Here is a 20,296-nt window from a genome sequence, read left to right on the forward strand (position 1 = left end):
ATAAATAATCATTTACTTTTAAATTATTTCCTGAGGTCACTGGCTTGTGATTCATTTTAAGGCTTTTTGCACATGACGTATTTAAGTCAGCCTTAAATAACTGAGTGTTTAACCAATAAGTTATGTTCTGAGATTAAGTTTTGCCTGCTTTGAGTCCTTTGCAAAGCTTCCATCAATGTGGTATGTATCTTTCAAAGATAGGTAATTTGTAACAACTGTAATGCCATGCTTGAAAATGGAAAAAATGTTGAGAGTATTTATCTTTCAATCCCAAAGGTTGTAACCTGAGATTGTGCCACACAGTTTTATTAATTGGCTTTAAAGTGTTTTAACTTATATCAGTCATGATATTTTAAGTCCAAAAGCATTTTTTGGTTCTTGATAGGAAATATTAACAAAATAATTTTCAGACAATATAAGTGTTCCCAGTGGACTACATACTAAACCAAAACATGATCCTTTCTATCACATTATCTGACTCCCACTATAATAAACAATTATCCTGCATTTACAATAGTATTAATAACAGTTGTAAAATTTGAAGCTTTCTCTTCTGGACACTACGATTCTCCTGCTCCTCGGATGCTGCCTGACCTGCTGTGCTTTTCCAGCACAGCACTCTTGACCCTAATCTCCAGTATCTGCAGTCCTCACTTTCGCCTAGTAAGGTCTTCCTGGCTAGCAGAAGGATTGCATATACAACACATTGTTAGGGAATAAGCTGGGAAGGTGTTCAAGCTCCCCTCTCTCCACTACATATCCTTCCACCCAAAGCATGGCAGGGACACAGTTTATGCAGCCCATGTCTTAGAGATCATGTGGAGTTGTGCTGAAGAGAAATAATACCCAACAGTAGGAATTTCCAAGACTTCAACTCCCTCATGCACAGCATTGTAAATACTTGGTTGAACGTGGCCTAACAGCAAAAATGATGACCGCTCAGAAGGAATGGAGGAACGTTTCTGTTCTTGGGTCCTATCAAAATTCCATTAAAATTCCAGCTCTGTGATCAAACACTGTAAAATGGAATATTAATTTAAGGAATTTTAACCAGTGGCATCAGCTACAAAAGTAGCTTTCCCATACTTTCTCCAAGGTACCAAAACTTCATAGAGGATCCCTATTTGTGCCGAATAATCCCATTTGGAAATATAAGTAGTCATAAATAGCACAGAACTTGAGATTTGGTAAATAAAATACACCTTTTGTTGAAACTTCTAGTTTAGCATTCATCAGGTCGATTGTCAAGAGAAATATCAATATATGGAGAAGTCAACGTGTTTATACTCCATGAGAAGAGAATACTATTTAGCTGGCAAGTGGATGCTGATTTGCAGAGATGTTGCCATGAAGAATGCACCACTTTCATAATGACTGACAAGTTTAATTTGAGTTTAAACCCCAGCAGATTGACTTTAATTAGTCAGGAATTGCCCTGAGAAATGAACCAGAGAGCGACTGTTACCTGTGTTGCTGAGATGAAACAGATGCAATGTGTGTAGATATTCCTTCCATCTGAAATTTTTCAGCAATGAAAAAGACTCATCAATCCTTGAAAGTATATTGCATCATGCAATCATAAGGAATAACCTATCTGGTTCACTAATGTCCTTTAGGGAAGAAAATTACCATCCTCATTTGGTCTCGCCTCCATGTGATTCCAGACTCTCAGCAATACGGCTAACTCTGAACTACCTGCTGAGTAATTAGAGATGGGCAATAAATGCTGGCCGAGCCAGCAACACTCACATCCCGTGAATGAAGAAAGAAAAGCCAAAAATAATTCAGTAAAAAAACTGACATGGTTATAATTCTAAGCAGTAACTACCTAAAAACCAATTTAAAATATTTGAATTTGAGACAATTTCCTCTCCCCGCCCCTTTAACATTTTCATTGAAAAATCTCAAAAAAGAATAAACCTGCTGAGTATTAAGCCAATAGGAACCCAAACATTTCAGGCACAGTGACATTTCTTGCACATGCCAAGCTATTAATCAGTACTTTCTGCAGAAACCAAAACAGTTCTTCACGAATACAGAACAGACCTTCACACGGGAACCAAACAGAAATATTGCTTTAAGCAAGACCATAATCAGTTCTCAACTAACATTCAAAAAAAAAACTGCTGATAAAATATATTGAAAAGTACTATAATGTTTTCAATTATTCTAAAGATTTTAGAAAGCATTCCACTTCTTTTTGTTCAATAAAAAAGCCATAGTTCAGCAAATCAAATCTAATAGCAGTATCTTGACTCCCATTTTTAATCTCACCGTAATCATTATTACTAAAAGGCAAAGTCTTTTTCCTGAGGTCAGAACTAGAGGGCATAGGTTTAGGGTGAGAGGGGAAAGATATAAAAGAGACCTAAGGGGCAACCTTTTCACGCAGAGGTTGGTACATGTATGGAATGTGCTGCCAGAGAATGTGGTGGAGGCTGGTACAATTGCAACATTTAAGAGGCATTTGGATGGGTATATGAATAGGAGGGGTTTGGAGGGATATGGGCCAGGTGCTGGCAGGTGGGACTAGATTGGGTTGGGATATCTGGTCGGCATGGAAGAGTTGGACTGAAGGTTTTGTTTCCATGCTGTACATCTCTATGACTCTACATTATTTCTAAGAATGTGGTTTGCAGGTTCATAGTGACAGGGAGAAGAAACTCTCTCCATTTTTCATTAAAATGTTTTTCACTTTAAAATGTGGACTTTCCATAAATTGGGCTGCTTGTTTCTGGAAAGACAATAATTTGGATATAATTTATTAATACCCTTTCAAACTTTGTATTTAAACATTCCTAAGTGACAAACAATGGCTGTTCTTCATAGTGTTTATTAAGAAGGCAACCAGAAAGTTTTCACGTGAAATAATACAAATTGATATCAAGATAATATTTTGTTCATCCTGAAGAAAATCATAACATTGGGCTTAATATTTTAAATGGTCATTTTTATTCTCTGTGGTTCCAGATCTCATCTCCTGTTTCAGTGATAAACAGTGACATCAGGTCTAAAAAGATTGCAGTAATCAGTGATGTATGTGAGTCTATGAAACAGCAACTTTTGGTCTTGGTAGAGTGGGCTAAATATATACCAGCTTTCTGTGAGTTACCACTGGATGATCAGGTTTGTAATCCTTTTCATCAACTCAGTTTTATGCTTATTTTTAGTCAGATTTACAAAATGTTACAACTGAACAATGTTATGTTGGTGGTACTGACTTTTGCATCAGTTTATTGATTACGAACCTTGACTTTCTTCACTCAATTAATCATATTACAATCTTAGAATTTCTACAATGTGGAAAAAGGCATTCAGCCTAACAAGTCACCTCCCTACCATGCATTTCCCATGTCTAATCCACCTAACCTACACATCCATGGACACTAAGGACAATTTAGCATGGCCAATCCACCTAACCTGCATATCTTTGGACTTTGGGAGGAACCAGAGCACCCGGATGAAACCCACACAGACACGGGGACAATGTGCAAACTCCACACACACAATTGCTCGAAGCTGGAATTCAACCTGGGTCCCTGATGCGGTGAGGCAGCAGTGCTAACCACGAAGTCACCATTCCACCATTGGTGGAAAAGCATTAATACTCAACCTTACATAAAGTCAAATAAAGACAAAATACTGGGGATGCTGGAAATCTGAAATCAGCACAGAGAATGCTGGAGAAACTCAGGTCTGTTAGAATCTGTGGCGAGAGACATTCTGAAGAAGAGCCATGCCAGACTTGAAATGTTAGCTCTGTTTCTCTTTCCACAGATCTTGTCAGATCTGCTGATTTTCTCCAGTATTTTCTGTTTGTTTCACTTAAAGTCGAGTCACCTGAGCTTCAACTGAATTTTGATTTAACTTATTAATAGCAGCAGAACTCACTTTTCCACACAAATGCAGAGCTGAACTGACAAAATATTTAATTCAAAGTTATATCTCAGGCGATGTGCTTTGTGTACAGGGGTTCCATGCAGGCTAGATTTACATCGAAAAAGAACTGAAAGATGTTTCAACTTCAGTAATGGTGACTAAAACAATGAACATAATAAGATGTGACCCATTGACGTAACAATTATACAACGGTGCAGCAAGAAATGGAATCACTAATCGATTACCTAAAACAAAAGGTGAATTTCCATGAGGGCTCTCCCATTGGTCTTTACTAACTTTAACAGAAACACTACAGAAATTCAATGACAATAATTACACAATTTTCCATGCCTCTATCAATAAAAAGAGATACAAGAAAAGTCCCCTAAAAGTTTATCCCCCGCGTTTGTGATTTTCATAAACACAGCATGAGAAGGTAGAGAGCAGAAGCATTCTTGTAGTGACAAAAGATATATCTGAAGCCAAGTTAATCCATATCATTCTTTCTGGCCTGCAATCAGACAGTTAAATACAAGGATTAAAGATGCTTTGGGATATCCCATGGAGGAAGAAATAATAGATATTTTGGAAGAATGTATGAGGAGAACAACATTACAATTATATTGCAAAGATGAAGTGATTTGAAATCAATGAAAAGCAAAATGCATAGAGTGCAAAGGACATAAGAAATAGGAACATAAGTAGGTCATTTGGCACTTCCGCTCAATAGGATTATAGTTGATGCAATATTTCTCATATCCACTTTCCTACATTCTCTGCAGAACACTAGACTCCCTTACTGATCAAGAAGTTACTTATCTTAGCCTTCAATATGCATAAAGTCTCTGCCTCACAGCTCTCTGGCAAGGAATTCCAAATACATTCCTTAATTCTGAGTCTATGTCCTCTGCTCCTAGACTCTCCCATGAGTAGAAACATCCTCTTAATATTTATTCTCTCCAGCTTCTTAAGAATCCTATATGTTTCAATCAGATCACTTCTCAGTCTTCTAAATTCCAATGAGTAGAGTTGTTAGAGTTCCAGATGTTACTGCATCTGAATATATTCAATGGAATTATAAGAGCTTGGAGGTTATGACGAAGCTATAGTAAATGCTTGACGGACGTTGATGGAGTGTCCTACTAATTTTAGGCTGACAATGCTTGATTTAGACCCCCTTCTCCCCTTTCCTCTCACTCCTGTGTCCCCACTAAGTTCCCAAATTCACTCACATATTTGTGGGGCAATGTTAGTTGCATGCTGAACTACTCTTTCACATTTACAGTTGGTTTTATAGTGACATTTGTAGAGGCTGAGGTACTTGAAGTTCCCCAGGTCAGGAAATAGAAAGGTTAGTGTGAATTAAGTTGAAGATTGGTCGAAATAGCCAAAAGGCAAGTTTACAATAATAAAATTATGGTCTCAGGTAATACTAAATCTATCATTGGTGCTCTTAATAGAAAACTCACTATGAAGGCAAAACTTTCCTCATTAACATTTTTTTTCCTTCGAGCTAATGTTTAAGCATTTTGTTGTTGTACACAACATTGTTTGTAGATTAACAGTTAACTTCATGCAAGTGTGAGAAACATTAACACTGGACAAATAAAGTATTAAGTCACTCATTGTTAAGCATATGATTTGTTGAGCACATCAGCATTTCTGTTCCAAAAAACTAGATAACACCAGTTTCCTGAAACATCTTTTTAACCTTTTCAGATAGTGCACCTGCTGGCTAGAAGGATCATTTTGTCACACTCCAACAATTCCACTCATGCATTAGACTTAATCCAATACTTTCAGGGTTTAGAAACACCTGAAGTTAGACTATTGCATTATACCTTCTGCCTTTTCATCTGTTCTTCAACTTTTTTTTCAGTTTAGATCTTTGTATTTATATCACAATTAACAAAAACAGTTAAGTTGATCACCTGAACATCCCGTAGATATGAATATGCACACAATTACATGCACTTCTGTGTCACTTCCCACTCTTAACTGATGAATAGTCTCATTCCCAAAATAACTGAAAGATAAAATTGATTTTGCTTTTCCTACTTAGCATATTTAGTCAGAAATATCATGCAGTAATTTCTCTTTTCCCATCTGGCCTGGATCCAGCAAGTTCAGGGCTGGATCAAAACTAGTAGCCATGCTTAGACAAAGAAGATCATGTAACTTTAAAAGTTGGGTCTGAATTACTTACTGGAAAAGAAAATCAGTCTTCAACAAAAATAAATCTGAATAGAGATGACTAAAGTATATTTCAACAATGTTAGATGTGCTGGAATGTGCAGTATTCTGCCCAGTTTTTAAATGAGATGGATAACTGCATTGTCAAACATTCCAATCTAACATGGTATGAAAAGGATATCTTAAAACAGGTGCTAAAGATGAAAACCCATGCTGAGTGAACACAAATGCTTTTGTCACAACAAATTCCTGCATCAGCTCATTCCTCAATCAGGAGAACAATTTACAGCATTGATCAAACTGAGCCGGTCCTTTGGGTGGAGCCAGCACTAGGAAGAAGCTCAAATTAGTACAGATTGTGCTGCAACAGATGCCCTATCTGTTCCCAAGAAGCCGAAGTGACAACATTTCAGCACAGGCTGTTCCAAGAGAGAGAGATTTTTTTAAAATTTCACTTTTAATAGAACGTCAAATTGAATATAGACTGGCATTAAGGGAAAAGTTAGCAAAGTTTATGGATTCATACCATATCACCGTACTATTTCATGGGATGTTGCATGTTGTACTTTCATGGAAAGATAAGCATAGAATTTGGCAATGCAGCAGTCCGAGCCTGTTCTGTTGTTCAATTAATGTGTCCCTGATCCATCGATGCGTCTTATTCCCTGATCCCCTTGAACTAGAAAATATTTTCCAACCTGAGCCTTGAAAATCTCAATTGACACCACATTCAAAGTCTTTTGAGAAAGAAAGTTCTAGATTTCTGCTATTAGTTGTGTGAAAAGTGCCTTTTTGATGTCACTCTGAATGGCCTAATTCTAACTTTAAAATGCCTAGATTAAAAACCTAGTGAGGAACTGCTCCTCGGATGCTGCCTGAATTGCTGTGCTCTTCCAGCACCACTAATCCAGAATCTGGTTTCCAGCATCTGCAGTCATTATTTTTACCTAAAAATCTAGTGAGCCAAAGACCATAAAATAATTTAAAGAGAAATTAATCACAGATTATATGTGCATTCAAGGAAGCTAATGAGATACTCAGGAACAAGGTTCACTAATTTTTTTTAGTAATCAACAATGCTGTTTATTAGGAATGAAGAGTGATTAATTGCCATGTGCTTTATGTGAATAGGTTGCCTTATTGCGAGCACATGCTGGGGAGCATTTACTGCTTGGGGCAGCAAAGCGTTCCATGATGTACAAAGATGTTCTGCTCTTAGGTAAAATTATTCATTTTGTTCACTTTATGTGAGTTATTGAATCTTTGAATTTCTTTATTAAACAAAAAATAAAGTCTGATCAAAATATTGAAAATATATCCCTAAAATCTATGTTGTTTGCTTTTATCTTGAAAGGCAATGACTACATCATTCCCCGCAATTGCCCAGAGCTGGAAATAAACCGTGTAGCAACTAGAATTCTGGATGAACTGGTGCAAACATTTCAGGAGCTTCAGATCGATGACAATGAATATGCCTGCCTGAAAGCAGTCGTTTTCTTTGATCCAGGTGGGAAGCAGGCATATGTCAGCATTATAGACCATTGCATGGATTAGCAACTATAAGGTGTTCAAACAAATGATATTTGTAAGGGACATTTGCAAATAATATTTGACTTGTCACAAACTGAGAAAATGATACTCCCCCAGTCCAGGGAAAAGACCTTTACCCTATCCATGCCCCTCATGATTTTATAAACCTCTCTAAGGTCACCTCTCAGCCTCTGATGCTCCACGGAAAACAGCCCTAGCCTATTCAGCCTCTCCCTATAGCTCAAATCCTCCAACCCTGGCATCATCTTTATAAATCTTTTCTGAACCCTTTCAAGTTTCACAACATCCTTCCCATAACAGGGAGACCAGAATTGCACACAATATTCCAAAAGTGGTCTAACCACTTTTGTGTCCTGTACAGCCACATCATGACTTCCCAATTCCTATACTCAATGCTCTGACGAATAAAGGAAAGCATGCCAAATGCATTCTTCACTATCCTATTTATCTGGGACTCCCCCTTTCAAGGAACTATGAACCTGCACTCCAAGGTCTCTTTGTTCAGTAACACTCCCCATTAAATGTATAAGTCCTGCTCTAATTCGCCTTTCCTGCATTTTTGGAGTGTGCCTCCCAAAGACACACTCAGAGTTACTCCCACTACCCTTGTCCAAGGTAGGCCTGCACTGCTAAAGCCATTGCGTGGGCTTTCACCTGATTGACACTTCAGGGCCTCAATAAGCCAAGAGCCATTGACCCTCAAAATCCACTCTCTTATAATTACAGCGAGCTCAGGAGAAGATTGGTACATGGCAGGAAGGCCATACATTTAGTTTACACTTCATCCCCTTACCTACCTTCAAATCCACCAATGATTGAGCATAAAATCCATGGCCATAATCATGTTGCATTAATGCAAATATCTTAACACACACAAAAATATATTGAAATAAATACCTAAGTTGAGGAAGATGCAAAAAAGTTATGTCAAGATAATATCTTCCTTTCATTTGTGAATTCAAGACCAAAAGATATGGTGAAATAATGCAATTTTAAAATAATGATTAACATCTGTTCACAGATGCCAAAGGACTCAGTAACCCTGCCAAAATCAAACGTATGCGGTTCCAGGTGCAAGTCAGTTTGGAGGACTATATTAATGACAGACAGTATGATTCTCGGGGTCGATTTGGAGAGCTGCTGCTACTGCTACCCACTCTACAGAGCATCACTTGGCAAATGATAGAACAAATCCAGTTTGTTAAACTCTTTGGAATGGCTAAAATTGATAACCTGCTTCAAGAGATGCTGCTGGGAGGTAAGGAAAGTTTAAATAAAATACGTCGCTGAGATTTACACAGCAGTTTTATGAAAGAAAACCTACACCAAAGATTAGGACAAGATTTCAATTGACATAAAAATAAAATATTTTTGATGCTGGAAATCTCAGATATAAACAGAAGATACAGGGAATAATCATGCCGGGCAATAGCTGTGGAGAGAAAAGTAGCTCTGTGACCTTTCAAATGAACTGGGAAGAGTTTTTAAATTATTCACCCATGAGATACTGCATTTATTGTTCATCCCTAATTGCCCAGAAGATAGTTAAGAGATATCCACCTTGTTCTGAGTCTGGAGTCACATGTACACCAGATCATAGAAAAGCAGCAAACTTCATTTACTAAAGGAAACTTGTGAACCAGATGGGTTTTCAGCAACAAATAACAGTTGTTATCTGATTATCCTTAGTCCACCTCTTTTATGTTCTAGATTTGAGTTTCAATTGCACCATTGGCTATGGTGAGATTCAAACATATGTCCTCTGAACATTAGCCTGAGGTTACCAGGCCAGTGACTTTACCACTAAACCACTACCTCTAACACATAAACAGAAGGGAAAGGATAGCAAAAACAATAACAGGGAAGACAGGAGAGATTAAATGACCAAAGGTTTCATGATACAAGTGGAAGTGGTGTAGTAAGGAGACAAAAAGAGAAACGAAAGATGTGGCTGGGAAGGTGTGAATGGCAGATTACTATATAGTTACCATCTGAAAGCAAAGGAAATAAGAGAGAAACAAATGAGAAGACTCTAAACCAACCAAGAAAACCAAAACAAAATCATAGCAGAGTTGACATTCTAATTTTATTTTAAACTTTATCTTGAGTTCTAAAGATTTGAAACTGACCTATCAAAAGGTGAGGTTCTGATTTGTGAGCTGTTGCTGAGCTTTGTTGGATCTCAGTGGCAGCAAAATCAGAGAGAATTCAAATGTAGGGTACCAAAGTAGGGTAACTTTTCACTTGGAACTTCAACAGTGAGACATCACTGTTACCAGCAAGTATCTGAAGAGTTACAAATGGTACTGAACGCAGTGCAGTCTTTCATGAACATTCCCACTCTGACCTCTTAATGGGGAGAGCTGAAAATGCTGGAAGAGCGCAGCAGTTCGGGCAGCATCTAAGGAGCATCCAAGGACCTCTTAATGGGGAGAATCCCATTGATAAAGCAGCTGAAGGTAGTTGGACTTAGAGTCTACAATGTCAATGCCCTGGGGCTGAGATGATTGGCCTCCACAACCTCACCTTTTCCTCAGTACGGAGAAAGTGAGGACTGCAGATGCTGGAGATCAGAGCTGAAAAATGTGTTGCTGGAAAAGCGCAGCAGGTCAGGCAGCATCCAAGGAGCAGGAGAATCGATGCTTATGCCCGAAACGTCGATTCTCCTGCTCCTTGGATGCTGCCTGACCTGCTGCGCCTTTCCAGCAAAACAATTTTCAGCTTTTTCCTCAGTATGACTTGCAACAGAGGAAATCTTTCCCCATTTCCATAGACCTCAATTTTTCTTGGGTCTCTTGGTATCACACCGGTTTAAATTCTACCCAAAGGCAGTTATTCTCAACTCTATCTGTAAGTCAACTCTTATTTATATTTGAACCAAAGCTGTAATAAGATCTAGAACCATATTGCCTTAACAAAATTAAAAATTAGTATTGATAAACATGTTAATGCTGTAAGTGCTACTTGACAGCACTGTCAATGACACCATCTATCGTTTTGCCAATGGTTAAGAGTGGCAATTGGCTAGATTGGATTTATCCTGCATTTTTTATTGGCCAATTTGGGCAATTTTCAACATTTCTGGATCGATATAACTGTACTTTAAAAATGTGACTAGTTTTGGCTCTCATTCTATAGCACAAATCTTATAGTGCTACAGCCTGAGTATTGTAAAAGTACATGGACTTTGGTGTATCAATTCTCTTTGGCCATTTCTTAATATCATGAGTAGTGGGTGATATTGTCTGAAGACCATTATCTGTCATGCTGGAGACCCCAGGACACTGAAATTAATCTTTCACATGGTACTAATAACTGAAGATATTTGCAGATGCTTCAGCTGTGCCTTTTGCACTGACAGTTTGGGCTCTACCATCATTGAGGATGTGGATATTTGTTGAGTTTTCATTGCTCACCAACATTCAGAACAAGATGGACAAGACTGCTGGGTTTTGATCTGATCTGTTGGTATCACTTAATTCTATGCACAACATGTTGCTCTGCCATTCTACACACAGGCATATGTTATAGATTCAGCATATTGGCATTTCATTTCAGACATGCTTTCTACTGCTTCTGGACAGCAGATGTATTGGAACACCACCATTTTCAAGTTCTCCACTGAGTCACACAACAACCTGAGTTTGAACCAGATCATTACTTTTTCACTGCCACTGGATCAAACCCTAGGACTCCCGTCTTCACAACATTATAGGTGTACCTACATTACAGGAATTGCAACAGTTCAGAAAGTGGTTCACCATCACCTTCTGTGTAATTAGGTCAACAAATGCTGATTTTGCCAGCAACCCCTGGAACCCATGAATTACTAAATAATATAACAAGGATCAACTTGTGAACAATATGTACAATATACTTGTACTGACCAGTGGATCTTATTGACTATGGCATCCTTGATTTGGGTTGTTAACCTGAGCTAATCAAGATGCCTGGACTGACAGATATAAACAGTGACGCAGTGGTTAGCACTGCTGCCTCACAGCGCCAAAGACCTGGGTTCAATTCCCACCTCAGGCGACTGACTGTGTGGAGGTTGCATGTTCTCCCAGTATCTGCATGGGTTTCCTCCGGATGCTCCGGTTTCCTCCCACAGTCCAAAGATGTGCAGGTCAGGTGAATTGGCCATGCTAAATTGCCCGTAGTGTTGGGTTTGGCGGTAAATGTAGGGGTATGGGTGGGTTGCGGGTCGGTGTGGACGTGTTGGGCCAAAGGGCCTGTTTCCACACTGTAAATAATCTAATCTAAATAGGAGATCAAACTGGCCACAAACAGGTCCATGGAGGGGGTCGTTAAGGCTGACTGCCTGCCCCTCTTCCGCAGTTATGTTAGAGCCCGGGTGTCCTTGGTGAAGGAGCACGCGGTGTCGACCAACACCCTGGAGTTGTTCAGGGAGAGGTGGGCGCCGCAGGGAGTGGAGTGCATCATTTCTCCCTCCAACTCTATTTTGATTTAGTCCCTACCCTCCCCCTCACTGTTTTTGATCACACAGCACTGTCCTTTGATGTGAAGGGCAGTGTTTGCCATTGGCCACCCGGGTGTTTTCCTATCTTCCTGGTGGTGGAATTTGAATAAAGATTCGTGCACTTTGTGTCTTTCACTGTGTCTCCCATCTGCACACACACACCATGGGTGCTGGGGATAAAATAAACACTACCGCACTTAGGTGGTAGTGTGGGGGTTAATAAGAAAAAAAGGAAGAAAAAAAAAGAAAAAAAGAAAAAAAAAGAACAGGAATGTCTTCACTGTGTCTCACACCTGCACACACACGCCATGGGTGCTGGGGATAAAATAAACACTACCGCACTTAGGTGGTAGTGTGGGGGTTAATAAGAAAAAAAGGAAGAAAAAAAAGAAAAAAAGAAAAAAAAAGAACAGGAATGTCTTCACTGTGTCTCACACCTGCACACACACACCATGGGTGCTGGGGATAAAATAAGCACTACCGCACTTAGGTGGTAGTGTGGGGGTTAAATTATAAGAAAAAAAAGAGGAAAAAAAAATCAGATGATCACACAGCACTGCCCTTAAAAAAAAAGATAAACATTGGCGCGGTGGTTAGCACTGCTGCCTCACAGCGCCAAAGACCTGGGTTCAATTCCCGCCTCAGGCGACTGACTGTGTGGAGGTTGCACGTTCTCCCAGTATCTGCATGGGTTTCCTCCGGGTGCTCCGGTTTCCTCCCACAGTCCAAAGATGTGCGGGTCAGGTGAATTGGCCATGCTAAATTGCCCGTAGTGTTGGGTTTGGCGGTAAATGTAGGGATATGGGTGGGTTGCGGGTCGGTGTGGACGTGTTGGGCCAAAGGGCCTGTTTCCACACTGTAAATAATCTAATCTAAATAGGAGATCAAACTGGCCACAAACAGGTCCGTGGAGGGGGTCGTTAAGGCTGACTGCCTGCCCCTCTTCTGCGGTTACGTTAGAGCCCGGGTGTCCTTGGAGAAGGGGCACGCGGTGTCCACCAACACCCTGGAGTTGTTCAGGGAGAGGTGGGTGCCGCAGGGAGTGGAGTGCATTATTTCCCCCTCCAACTCTATTTTGATTTAATCCCTGCCCTCCTCTTCACTGTTTGATCACACAGCATTGCCCTTTTGTGAAGGGTACTGCTTGTCACTGGCCACTTGGGTGTTTCCTTTCTTCCTGGTGGTGGAAAATGAATAAAGATTCGTACACCTTGTGTCATTCACTGTGTCTCACACCTGCACACACACAACATGGGTGCTGGGGAAAATAAGCACTACCGCAGTTAGGCGGTAGTGTGGAAAAAAAAATAAACAGTGGCACAGTGGTTAGCACTGCTGCCTCACAGCCAGTGTAATGGGCACCTGTAAATAAAGGGTGTACTGTGCGTATATAAATGAAGGGTGACTTGGTGACTGGGTAATGGACTCTGTGAAGTTATTTCAATACTAAACATTCAATGCCGTGGATAGAGTGTTTGTGACCTTTGATGATGAGAAAGGAAAAGGTAAAAGTTAATATATTACATATTCTGTACTTGCAAGGAATGGTGTTGCAGGAAAGGGAGAGGTATGGTGGTCAATTTAAATTTCTACTCCTCTTTCACTGAAATTCAACAGGTAATCTGGAGAAGTTCCACAGAAGTTTAAGCAGTCTCTTTTTTTGCCAGATTCTCAAATATCCTTTATATTTCAGGTACTGCAAATGAGACGCCACACACACACCATTCACTACATCCTCATCTAGTCCAGGAGCACCTGGCAAGTAATGTGATAGTAGCCAGCACAATGCCTGCTCCAGTACAAAATGGGCAGATCTGTAAGTATTCAAAGTTGAAATTATAACTGGACAATCTGTAGAATTATTTTATATTTTATACTGCTCAAAATGTATTTTTCATATGTTTTAATATCAATTCTTTTCTAATTTAGTTTTTATGATTTGTTAAAAAACCAATTCCATCAGAAATGTTCATGAAAGGGATCTTTGTATGTATCCTCTTGAGCCACAGGTGAGGTCCCAGAAGAAGTTCTGCAAGGATCAGTGCTGGGATCTCTCTTGTTTGTAATATATATACAAATTATTTGGATGAAAACATAGGTGGTCTGTTTAGTACATTTACATACAACAGAAAAATTGATGGAGTTGTGGATAGTGAGGAAGATTATCAAAGGGTACAGCAGGATAGAGATAATTTGGAAAGTTGTGATGTGGAGGTGCCAGTGTTGGACTGGGGCGGACAAGGACAGAAGTGACACGACACCAGATTCTAGTCCAATAAGTTTATTTGAAATCACAAGTTTTCAGAGTGCTGCTTCTTTGTCAGGTGAAGCTGCACCATCACTGTTATTAAGCACCATACTTTAACCAACTGAGTTAACTTACCTGCAGTAATTACATTTTTAGCATGCTGTTGTTAGACAGCTAAGTTGTTAGACACTTCACCCAATCCACACTTGAGGGTACAGTAAGACAATAAGGACAATTGCTCTGATGTGTTTAACAGGGTTCATAATGGTTTATTACTTATCATTACTGTGACTTGACAACTTTTTAAAATATAGCAGTGGTTAGCACTGCTGCCTCACAGTGCCAGAGACCCGGGTTCAATTCCCGCCTTAGGCAACTGACTGTGTGGTGTTTGCATGTTCTCCCAGTGTCTGCGTGGGTTTCCTCCAGGTGCTCCGGTTTCCTCCCACAGTCCAAAGATGTGCAGGTCAGGTGAATTGGCCATACTAAATTGCCCCTTAAGGGGTAAGGGGTAAATGTAGGGGTATGGGTGGGTTGCGCTTCGGCGGGTCGGTGTGGACTTGTTGGGTCGAAGGGCCTGTTTCCACACTGTAAGTAATCTAATCTAATATATTTCTTTAATTTGTCTTATTTTTGATGTTGTCTTAAAAGAATTACTAACTTTTTTTCTCTTCCTTTTATATATGCACCACAGCCACACCTGAAACTCCATTACCTTCTCCACCTGGAGGTTCTGCATCAGAACCATACAAACTGGTAGCAGGTTCTGTATCAAAACCACCAACATCAGTTCCTCAGCAAACTATTCCAAAGCAAGAGGCAATTTAACAGATGGGAAACATCTCAGAGCAAAAGTCATCAGTAAAAAACTTGACAGATTTACCACCATGAGAGAACTGTTTCATGAGAACACAATTTTAATAAGAACTGTGTCCCATTTAAAAATATGACAGAGATGAATTCATAGATAAGCAAAAGATTAATGTTAATATGTGTTAAACTGTCATTGTAATATCATACCCCTAGGTATCCAAGAGACTGCTTTTCACTATAGAAAAAAAATGAATTAATTAATTTAATAATTTGGAATTCAAGATATATAATAGTCATTTCCTTCAACTTAATAGTTGATTTTAACTCTGGTTGCCTGGTGGTTATTTGCAGAGGAAGGGGATTATAATGATGGAGTATAAGACAGTAGAGGGTTTATAGCATGTATGGATGTTCCCTACTCACATCTTTACTCATCTGAGACACTGAAGAGCATCAGACAGCACCAGAACACAGCAGTCATGAAAAACATCACTTCACGAATTTAACTGGAACACTTAAGAGCCAACCATGGGATCTGGTGGGAATCAGTGAAAAGGCCAGGTCAAGTTTTTAAATTGAACTTGTTTGAACATTACGTATGGGTCCCCCAAGCTATATTCAAGTTATTGTGCCTTCTCGTTTGTGCTTTGGCTCTCGCTCTCAGTGCCATATCCCCATGAAACCATCCCACAATTTAACCTCAGAAATGATCCCTTTGAATCCTGAGGTTGTTTGGTTCCACCCTCCAACCTTGATGTCAGCCATGTCCACCAGATTGTAATTCAAAAAGAGGTCCGGTTGTTTAAACAATCTTAATTTCATGCTGAAGTCATCATGACAACCTCACACTTACCCTGCATCCTACCCACCACAGCATTCATCAAGTTAAAAGCAGCTTTTTCTGGTAAACTTATATGAATAAAGCATTTGTACTCGGCTCTCTTAAGTAATGTTCAGCATCTGACATATGGTCAGGATGCACAACCAACTGTGAACTAGATTTTGACATGAACTCAGGACTAATTTGCAATATTTTGACTCTGAGTGTGACGATTCGCAGTGCAATTTTCAGTGCACGCCTATGATGAGTAGACCTATGTTATTGAACTGTAAGCAATTTTAATATTTATGAATTGGTAGTCTTTGAATTTTTCTATAAATTCAGTTCGGATGTCCTTCCTTTCATTTAGTATTAGCAAAGGTTTGTGTACCATATTTTTAAATTCTCTTTTATACCATTTCAATTGTTGAAATTTAAGTAGATGTACATATGAAAAAAAAGATTTTATATGTTTAAAATGTTCAGTCTACTTAAACAATTTGTTTTCCTTGCTACAAATACAAAGTATTGACATTTGCTGATCCTGTAATTTCATCCAATGGTCTGAAAGTAAATTATAGTTATTCTTCATATACAAACAGATACAAGATTGTGTACAATACACACTAAATGTTAAATGTTTTAAATCAGCCTCACTTACCTGAACTTCCAGTAAGTGGATCCGACACCAAGATAGGACGTCCTGCTTTCAAATGCCACTTTCCCCCACACAGCAGCAGCGATGTATCATTTCATTTATTCTAGAGAGACACAAACCACACATGCATTAAAAACAGCCAGGACTAATAAACTGCCAATTTATGTTTTGTACATCACAATGGAAACTATTTATGAAAAGTAATTTTTATCAAAGTGAGGCTTAAGACGTCCTGGAGTTGTGAAATATGCTATATAATTGCATGTATTTTTATTTTTTGTATACCTTTAGGAGGCTATCTATGGGAACTCTCCTAACTGTTCCCCTTTCCTTTAGCAGGCAATCAGAGAAACCTCAGAAATACAGTTTAAGTGGGATTTTGGGCATACCCCGAAGCAAGTGGTTTTATGATCTCTTTAAGAGCACAGGCGATACTTCTGTTACTGTGGTTACAATATTTTCTTGCAGTACAAACCATTAACATGTGGGTTTTGCATATTATCATTATGTCACCAATTACATTAATGCATTAATAAATGCAAGTAGATTAACAAGAGTAAAAATATACCTTTTGAAAAACATGAAAAACAATTCTGCTGTATCTTCTCCACCAGACTTGTTACTTGGACCCATACAGGTTTGGGATGAGTAATTAAATATATATTTATGTACCTTTTTACCCAATTTTTCTGTCTTCAGCAAATTTCCCAATTATGCCTCCTACAGTCAAATCTAAATCATTAACTTTCACCATAATCAGCAAGGGGCCCAATATTGAGCCCTGTGGAACACTGCGAGAAACCACATTCTCAAAAGCATCCATCAACCACTATCCTTTGATTCCTGTTACTGAGCTAATTTTGGATCAAAATCAACACATTCCCATGTATCCCATGGGTTGTAATTTTTTCTAACTATATCTTGTGGGACCCTGTCAAATGCCACACTAAAATCTATGTATTCTGTGGCCATTGCAATCTTTCATCAATCTTCCTTGTTATTTCTTCAAAAAATTAAATTCAGCTAGTAAAACATGACCTTCCCTCAACAAACCTATGCTGACTGTCCCTGGTTAATCCATCCTTTTAGAATGCACTACCTCAGGAACATTTTGTTTAATATAAAGACCCTCTCATCAAATGATATTCAGGTTGTTTTTTTTTCTATAAACTGAACAGATTTGCTCTTTTCGGGAACCCATATTTGTTTAAAGTAAAAAAAAATTAAAAATATTAAAATGACCTGCTGAAAATGCCAGCAAAATGTAATTTTTTTGATATAATTCTTTGCTTTATCAGTCAATGGAATTACAAATATGCCCAAATATTGTTATTCTACTTACTGAAACTAAAAAAGCAAAGAATACTTTCTGACATTACAGCTAGATATTTTTGTTTTAAAAACATATTTATTTTGTGCCATTTTATTTAAACTAAGATGATTCTTTCTTTGTGTAAAAAAAAGCCTCTACTGCACTCTACTTTCCTTCTTGTGAAATAATTCTGGGGTAACATTTGGTCTATTTAATATACAGGGTTTTAATAGCACTGTGGCGAAATCTTTACTGCATTGTTAAGAATATATTTAAAAGACACCGGTTATAATAGAATAATGAATAGACTGTTTAAAATATTCTTGATTGAATATGTTACACTACTTTACAACATGTATTTTAAACAATTTATGGATTAAATGTTTGTAATGTAATCTAAGTGGTTTTATCCATCAAATACTGTACACAAAATCTTACCATGTTGCAAGTTGCCCATTGATGTTCTAGTATGCAAAGGCATGAACATCCTAAAAGATAGTGACCTGGCAAAGGCACAGTCATAGTTACCAAATCTGTAAATATAGATTTGGTACAGGAATGACTGAATGGCCTGAAGGTTATTGCTCTCTTGAACCCTCAGGGTCAATTGTCCAATCAAAGTCTGAAAATCCACTTTCAATATTTCAGCTCACGTGCCTCTGACAGTTAACTCTGAAATCACAAAGGAAAAGATTGGTGGAGGTTCAAACCAAAAATTCTACCAGGTGCCTAACACTCTAAGCTCAGTAGGCTGTCATGGGTTTAAACAACATGGGTTTAATTCCTGCCACTGGCTGAGGTTATCATGAAGGACTCTCCTTCTCAACCCTTTGCCTGAAGTGTGGTGACCCTCAGATCAAACCACCACCAGTTGTCTCTCTTTCTAATGAGAGGACAGTCACATGGTGTAGTAGAACTATGGTGACTTTTTGGTATTCATTGGAAGTTTGGGTGCTGGTGTTCTCAGCCATTCAATAACAGATGTTTGAGCATCCTGTGTTCCAGTGCATTAAATAGAAATAGTCTTTCAATGAAGATTATTGATTGATAATGCCAGTTGGTTAACACATGGCCAAAATTCACAAGCTGAAAACTTGTGGTAATGTTAACATACAAAAATAAACAACCCATCATAAACCATAGCTTTCTGAAAAGTTAACATGATTTCATGTTATCCCAGGTGCAGGTTATTATCTCGAGCCTCAGAATTATCTTTAGGGTTGACAGCAATTCTCAATACCATTGTAAAAACATAGAACTTGAATATGTATGTTAATTTCCAAAATACACCATTCTCCGTCTTCTGATGTGTTGAACTTTAAATTTAGTTTAAAAATTGTCTTTTATACATCTTGTCTGATAATAATAATATGCATATTCTTACAAACCACTGTTCAGTTATCAAAAGGTTGATCTCCCACCCAGTATAGTGGCAAAACATATATTGACAAGGAGTTTGATTTTTATCTGCTTGTAGCAAAAGTGCCTATGATAAAACATTTATAGATTTGTAACTGTAGATTTTGCACTTCACATATGGAACTATTTTAGTGCTTACAGCATCTGGGTGTGGTTCTAGTGCTCAAAACTGCCGGAGGTTCTAAAAAAGAAAATAGTTCTTCATCTATCTGCAGCCAGGTAGCATTAAAGTGTACATAGAACAAATAATGACATTTGCTCTTAATTTATTGTAATATGGATATAATTTTTCATGGAACTGACATTATTTTTGTAAATCATATCACTGATTAATAGCAATTAAGATAATAACATAATTCTTTAGCACAACTGTACATTGCATATTTTATAATTTTTGTCCTTGCAATTTTCATTGTGTAAGGTATTTCTATTGATATTGATATTTCGTTGCAATGAAGACAGTTCCCTTAAGCCCCTAATGTACACTGCCACAGTCCTGAATACTGTAGTTATTAATGTATTGTTGTCATTCCTTTAAACCATGTAAAAACAGAAATAATAAATAAGATCTTTTTCTATATTTTTCACTGTTTCTATTTGCACTATATATCTTAATGGAGAGCTCAGCGATTAGACAGAACTACATTGGAAGTATATGACATGGCAAATATCACCAGCAAATAAAAAGATGTATTAAGTTATCAGACGTATTCTTCAGTAACTTCATTATTTTTATTGTGTAACATTAGAGAAAAAGTTGTTTTGGCTACTAGAAGAAAATCAATAGTTATAATTATCCAATCATATCCAATGGTGTAATATTCCTTTAATGACAGACTTTGGAGATATAACATCAGTATTACTATCAATGATCTGTGTAAGTGCATTAGTACGTGAACTTTGTATCTTATGGTATTTCA

General features: G+C 38.2%; 1 protein-coding gene across 3 annotated transcripts in view; it reads left to right on the forward strand.

Annotated features, from left to right (window-relative positions):
* Nucleotides 1-18,352, forward strand: part of hnf4a (hepatocyte nuclear factor 4, alpha) — a 175,968-nt gene extending 157,616 nt beyond the window's left edge. For all 3 annotated transcript variants that reach the window (XM_087994907.1, XM_087994908.1, XM_043710303.2), the window contains exons 5-10: nucleotides 2,971-3,126; nucleotides 7,204-7,291; nucleotides 7,427-7,579; nucleotides 8,645-8,881; nucleotides 13,800-13,922; nucleotides 15,049-18,352. In XM_087994907.1, coding sequence (XP_087851033.1) covers nucleotides 2,971-3,126; nucleotides 7,204-7,291; nucleotides 7,427-7,579; nucleotides 8,645-8,881; nucleotides 13,800-13,922; nucleotides 15,049-15,182 — 891 coding nt within the window. In that variant the 3' untranslated portion in view covers nucleotides 15,183-18,352. The remainder of the gene's footprint in view (nucleotides 1-2,970; nucleotides 3,127-7,203; nucleotides 7,292-7,426; nucleotides 7,580-8,644; nucleotides 8,882-13,799; nucleotides 13,923-15,048) is intronic.
* The last annotated feature ends 1,944 nt before the right edge of the window (nucleotides 18,353-20,296 follow it).

The sequence above is a fragment of the Chiloscyllium plagiosum genome, unplaced genomic scaffold (assembly GCF_037043375.1).
Source record: "Chiloscyllium plagiosum isolate Xiang-an unplaced genomic scaffold, Cpla_swu_hap1 HiC_scaffold_15, whole genome shotgun sequence".
NCBI lineage: Eukaryota > Metazoa > Chordata > Chondrichthyes > Orectolobiformes > Hemiscylliidae > Chiloscyllium > Chiloscyllium plagiosum.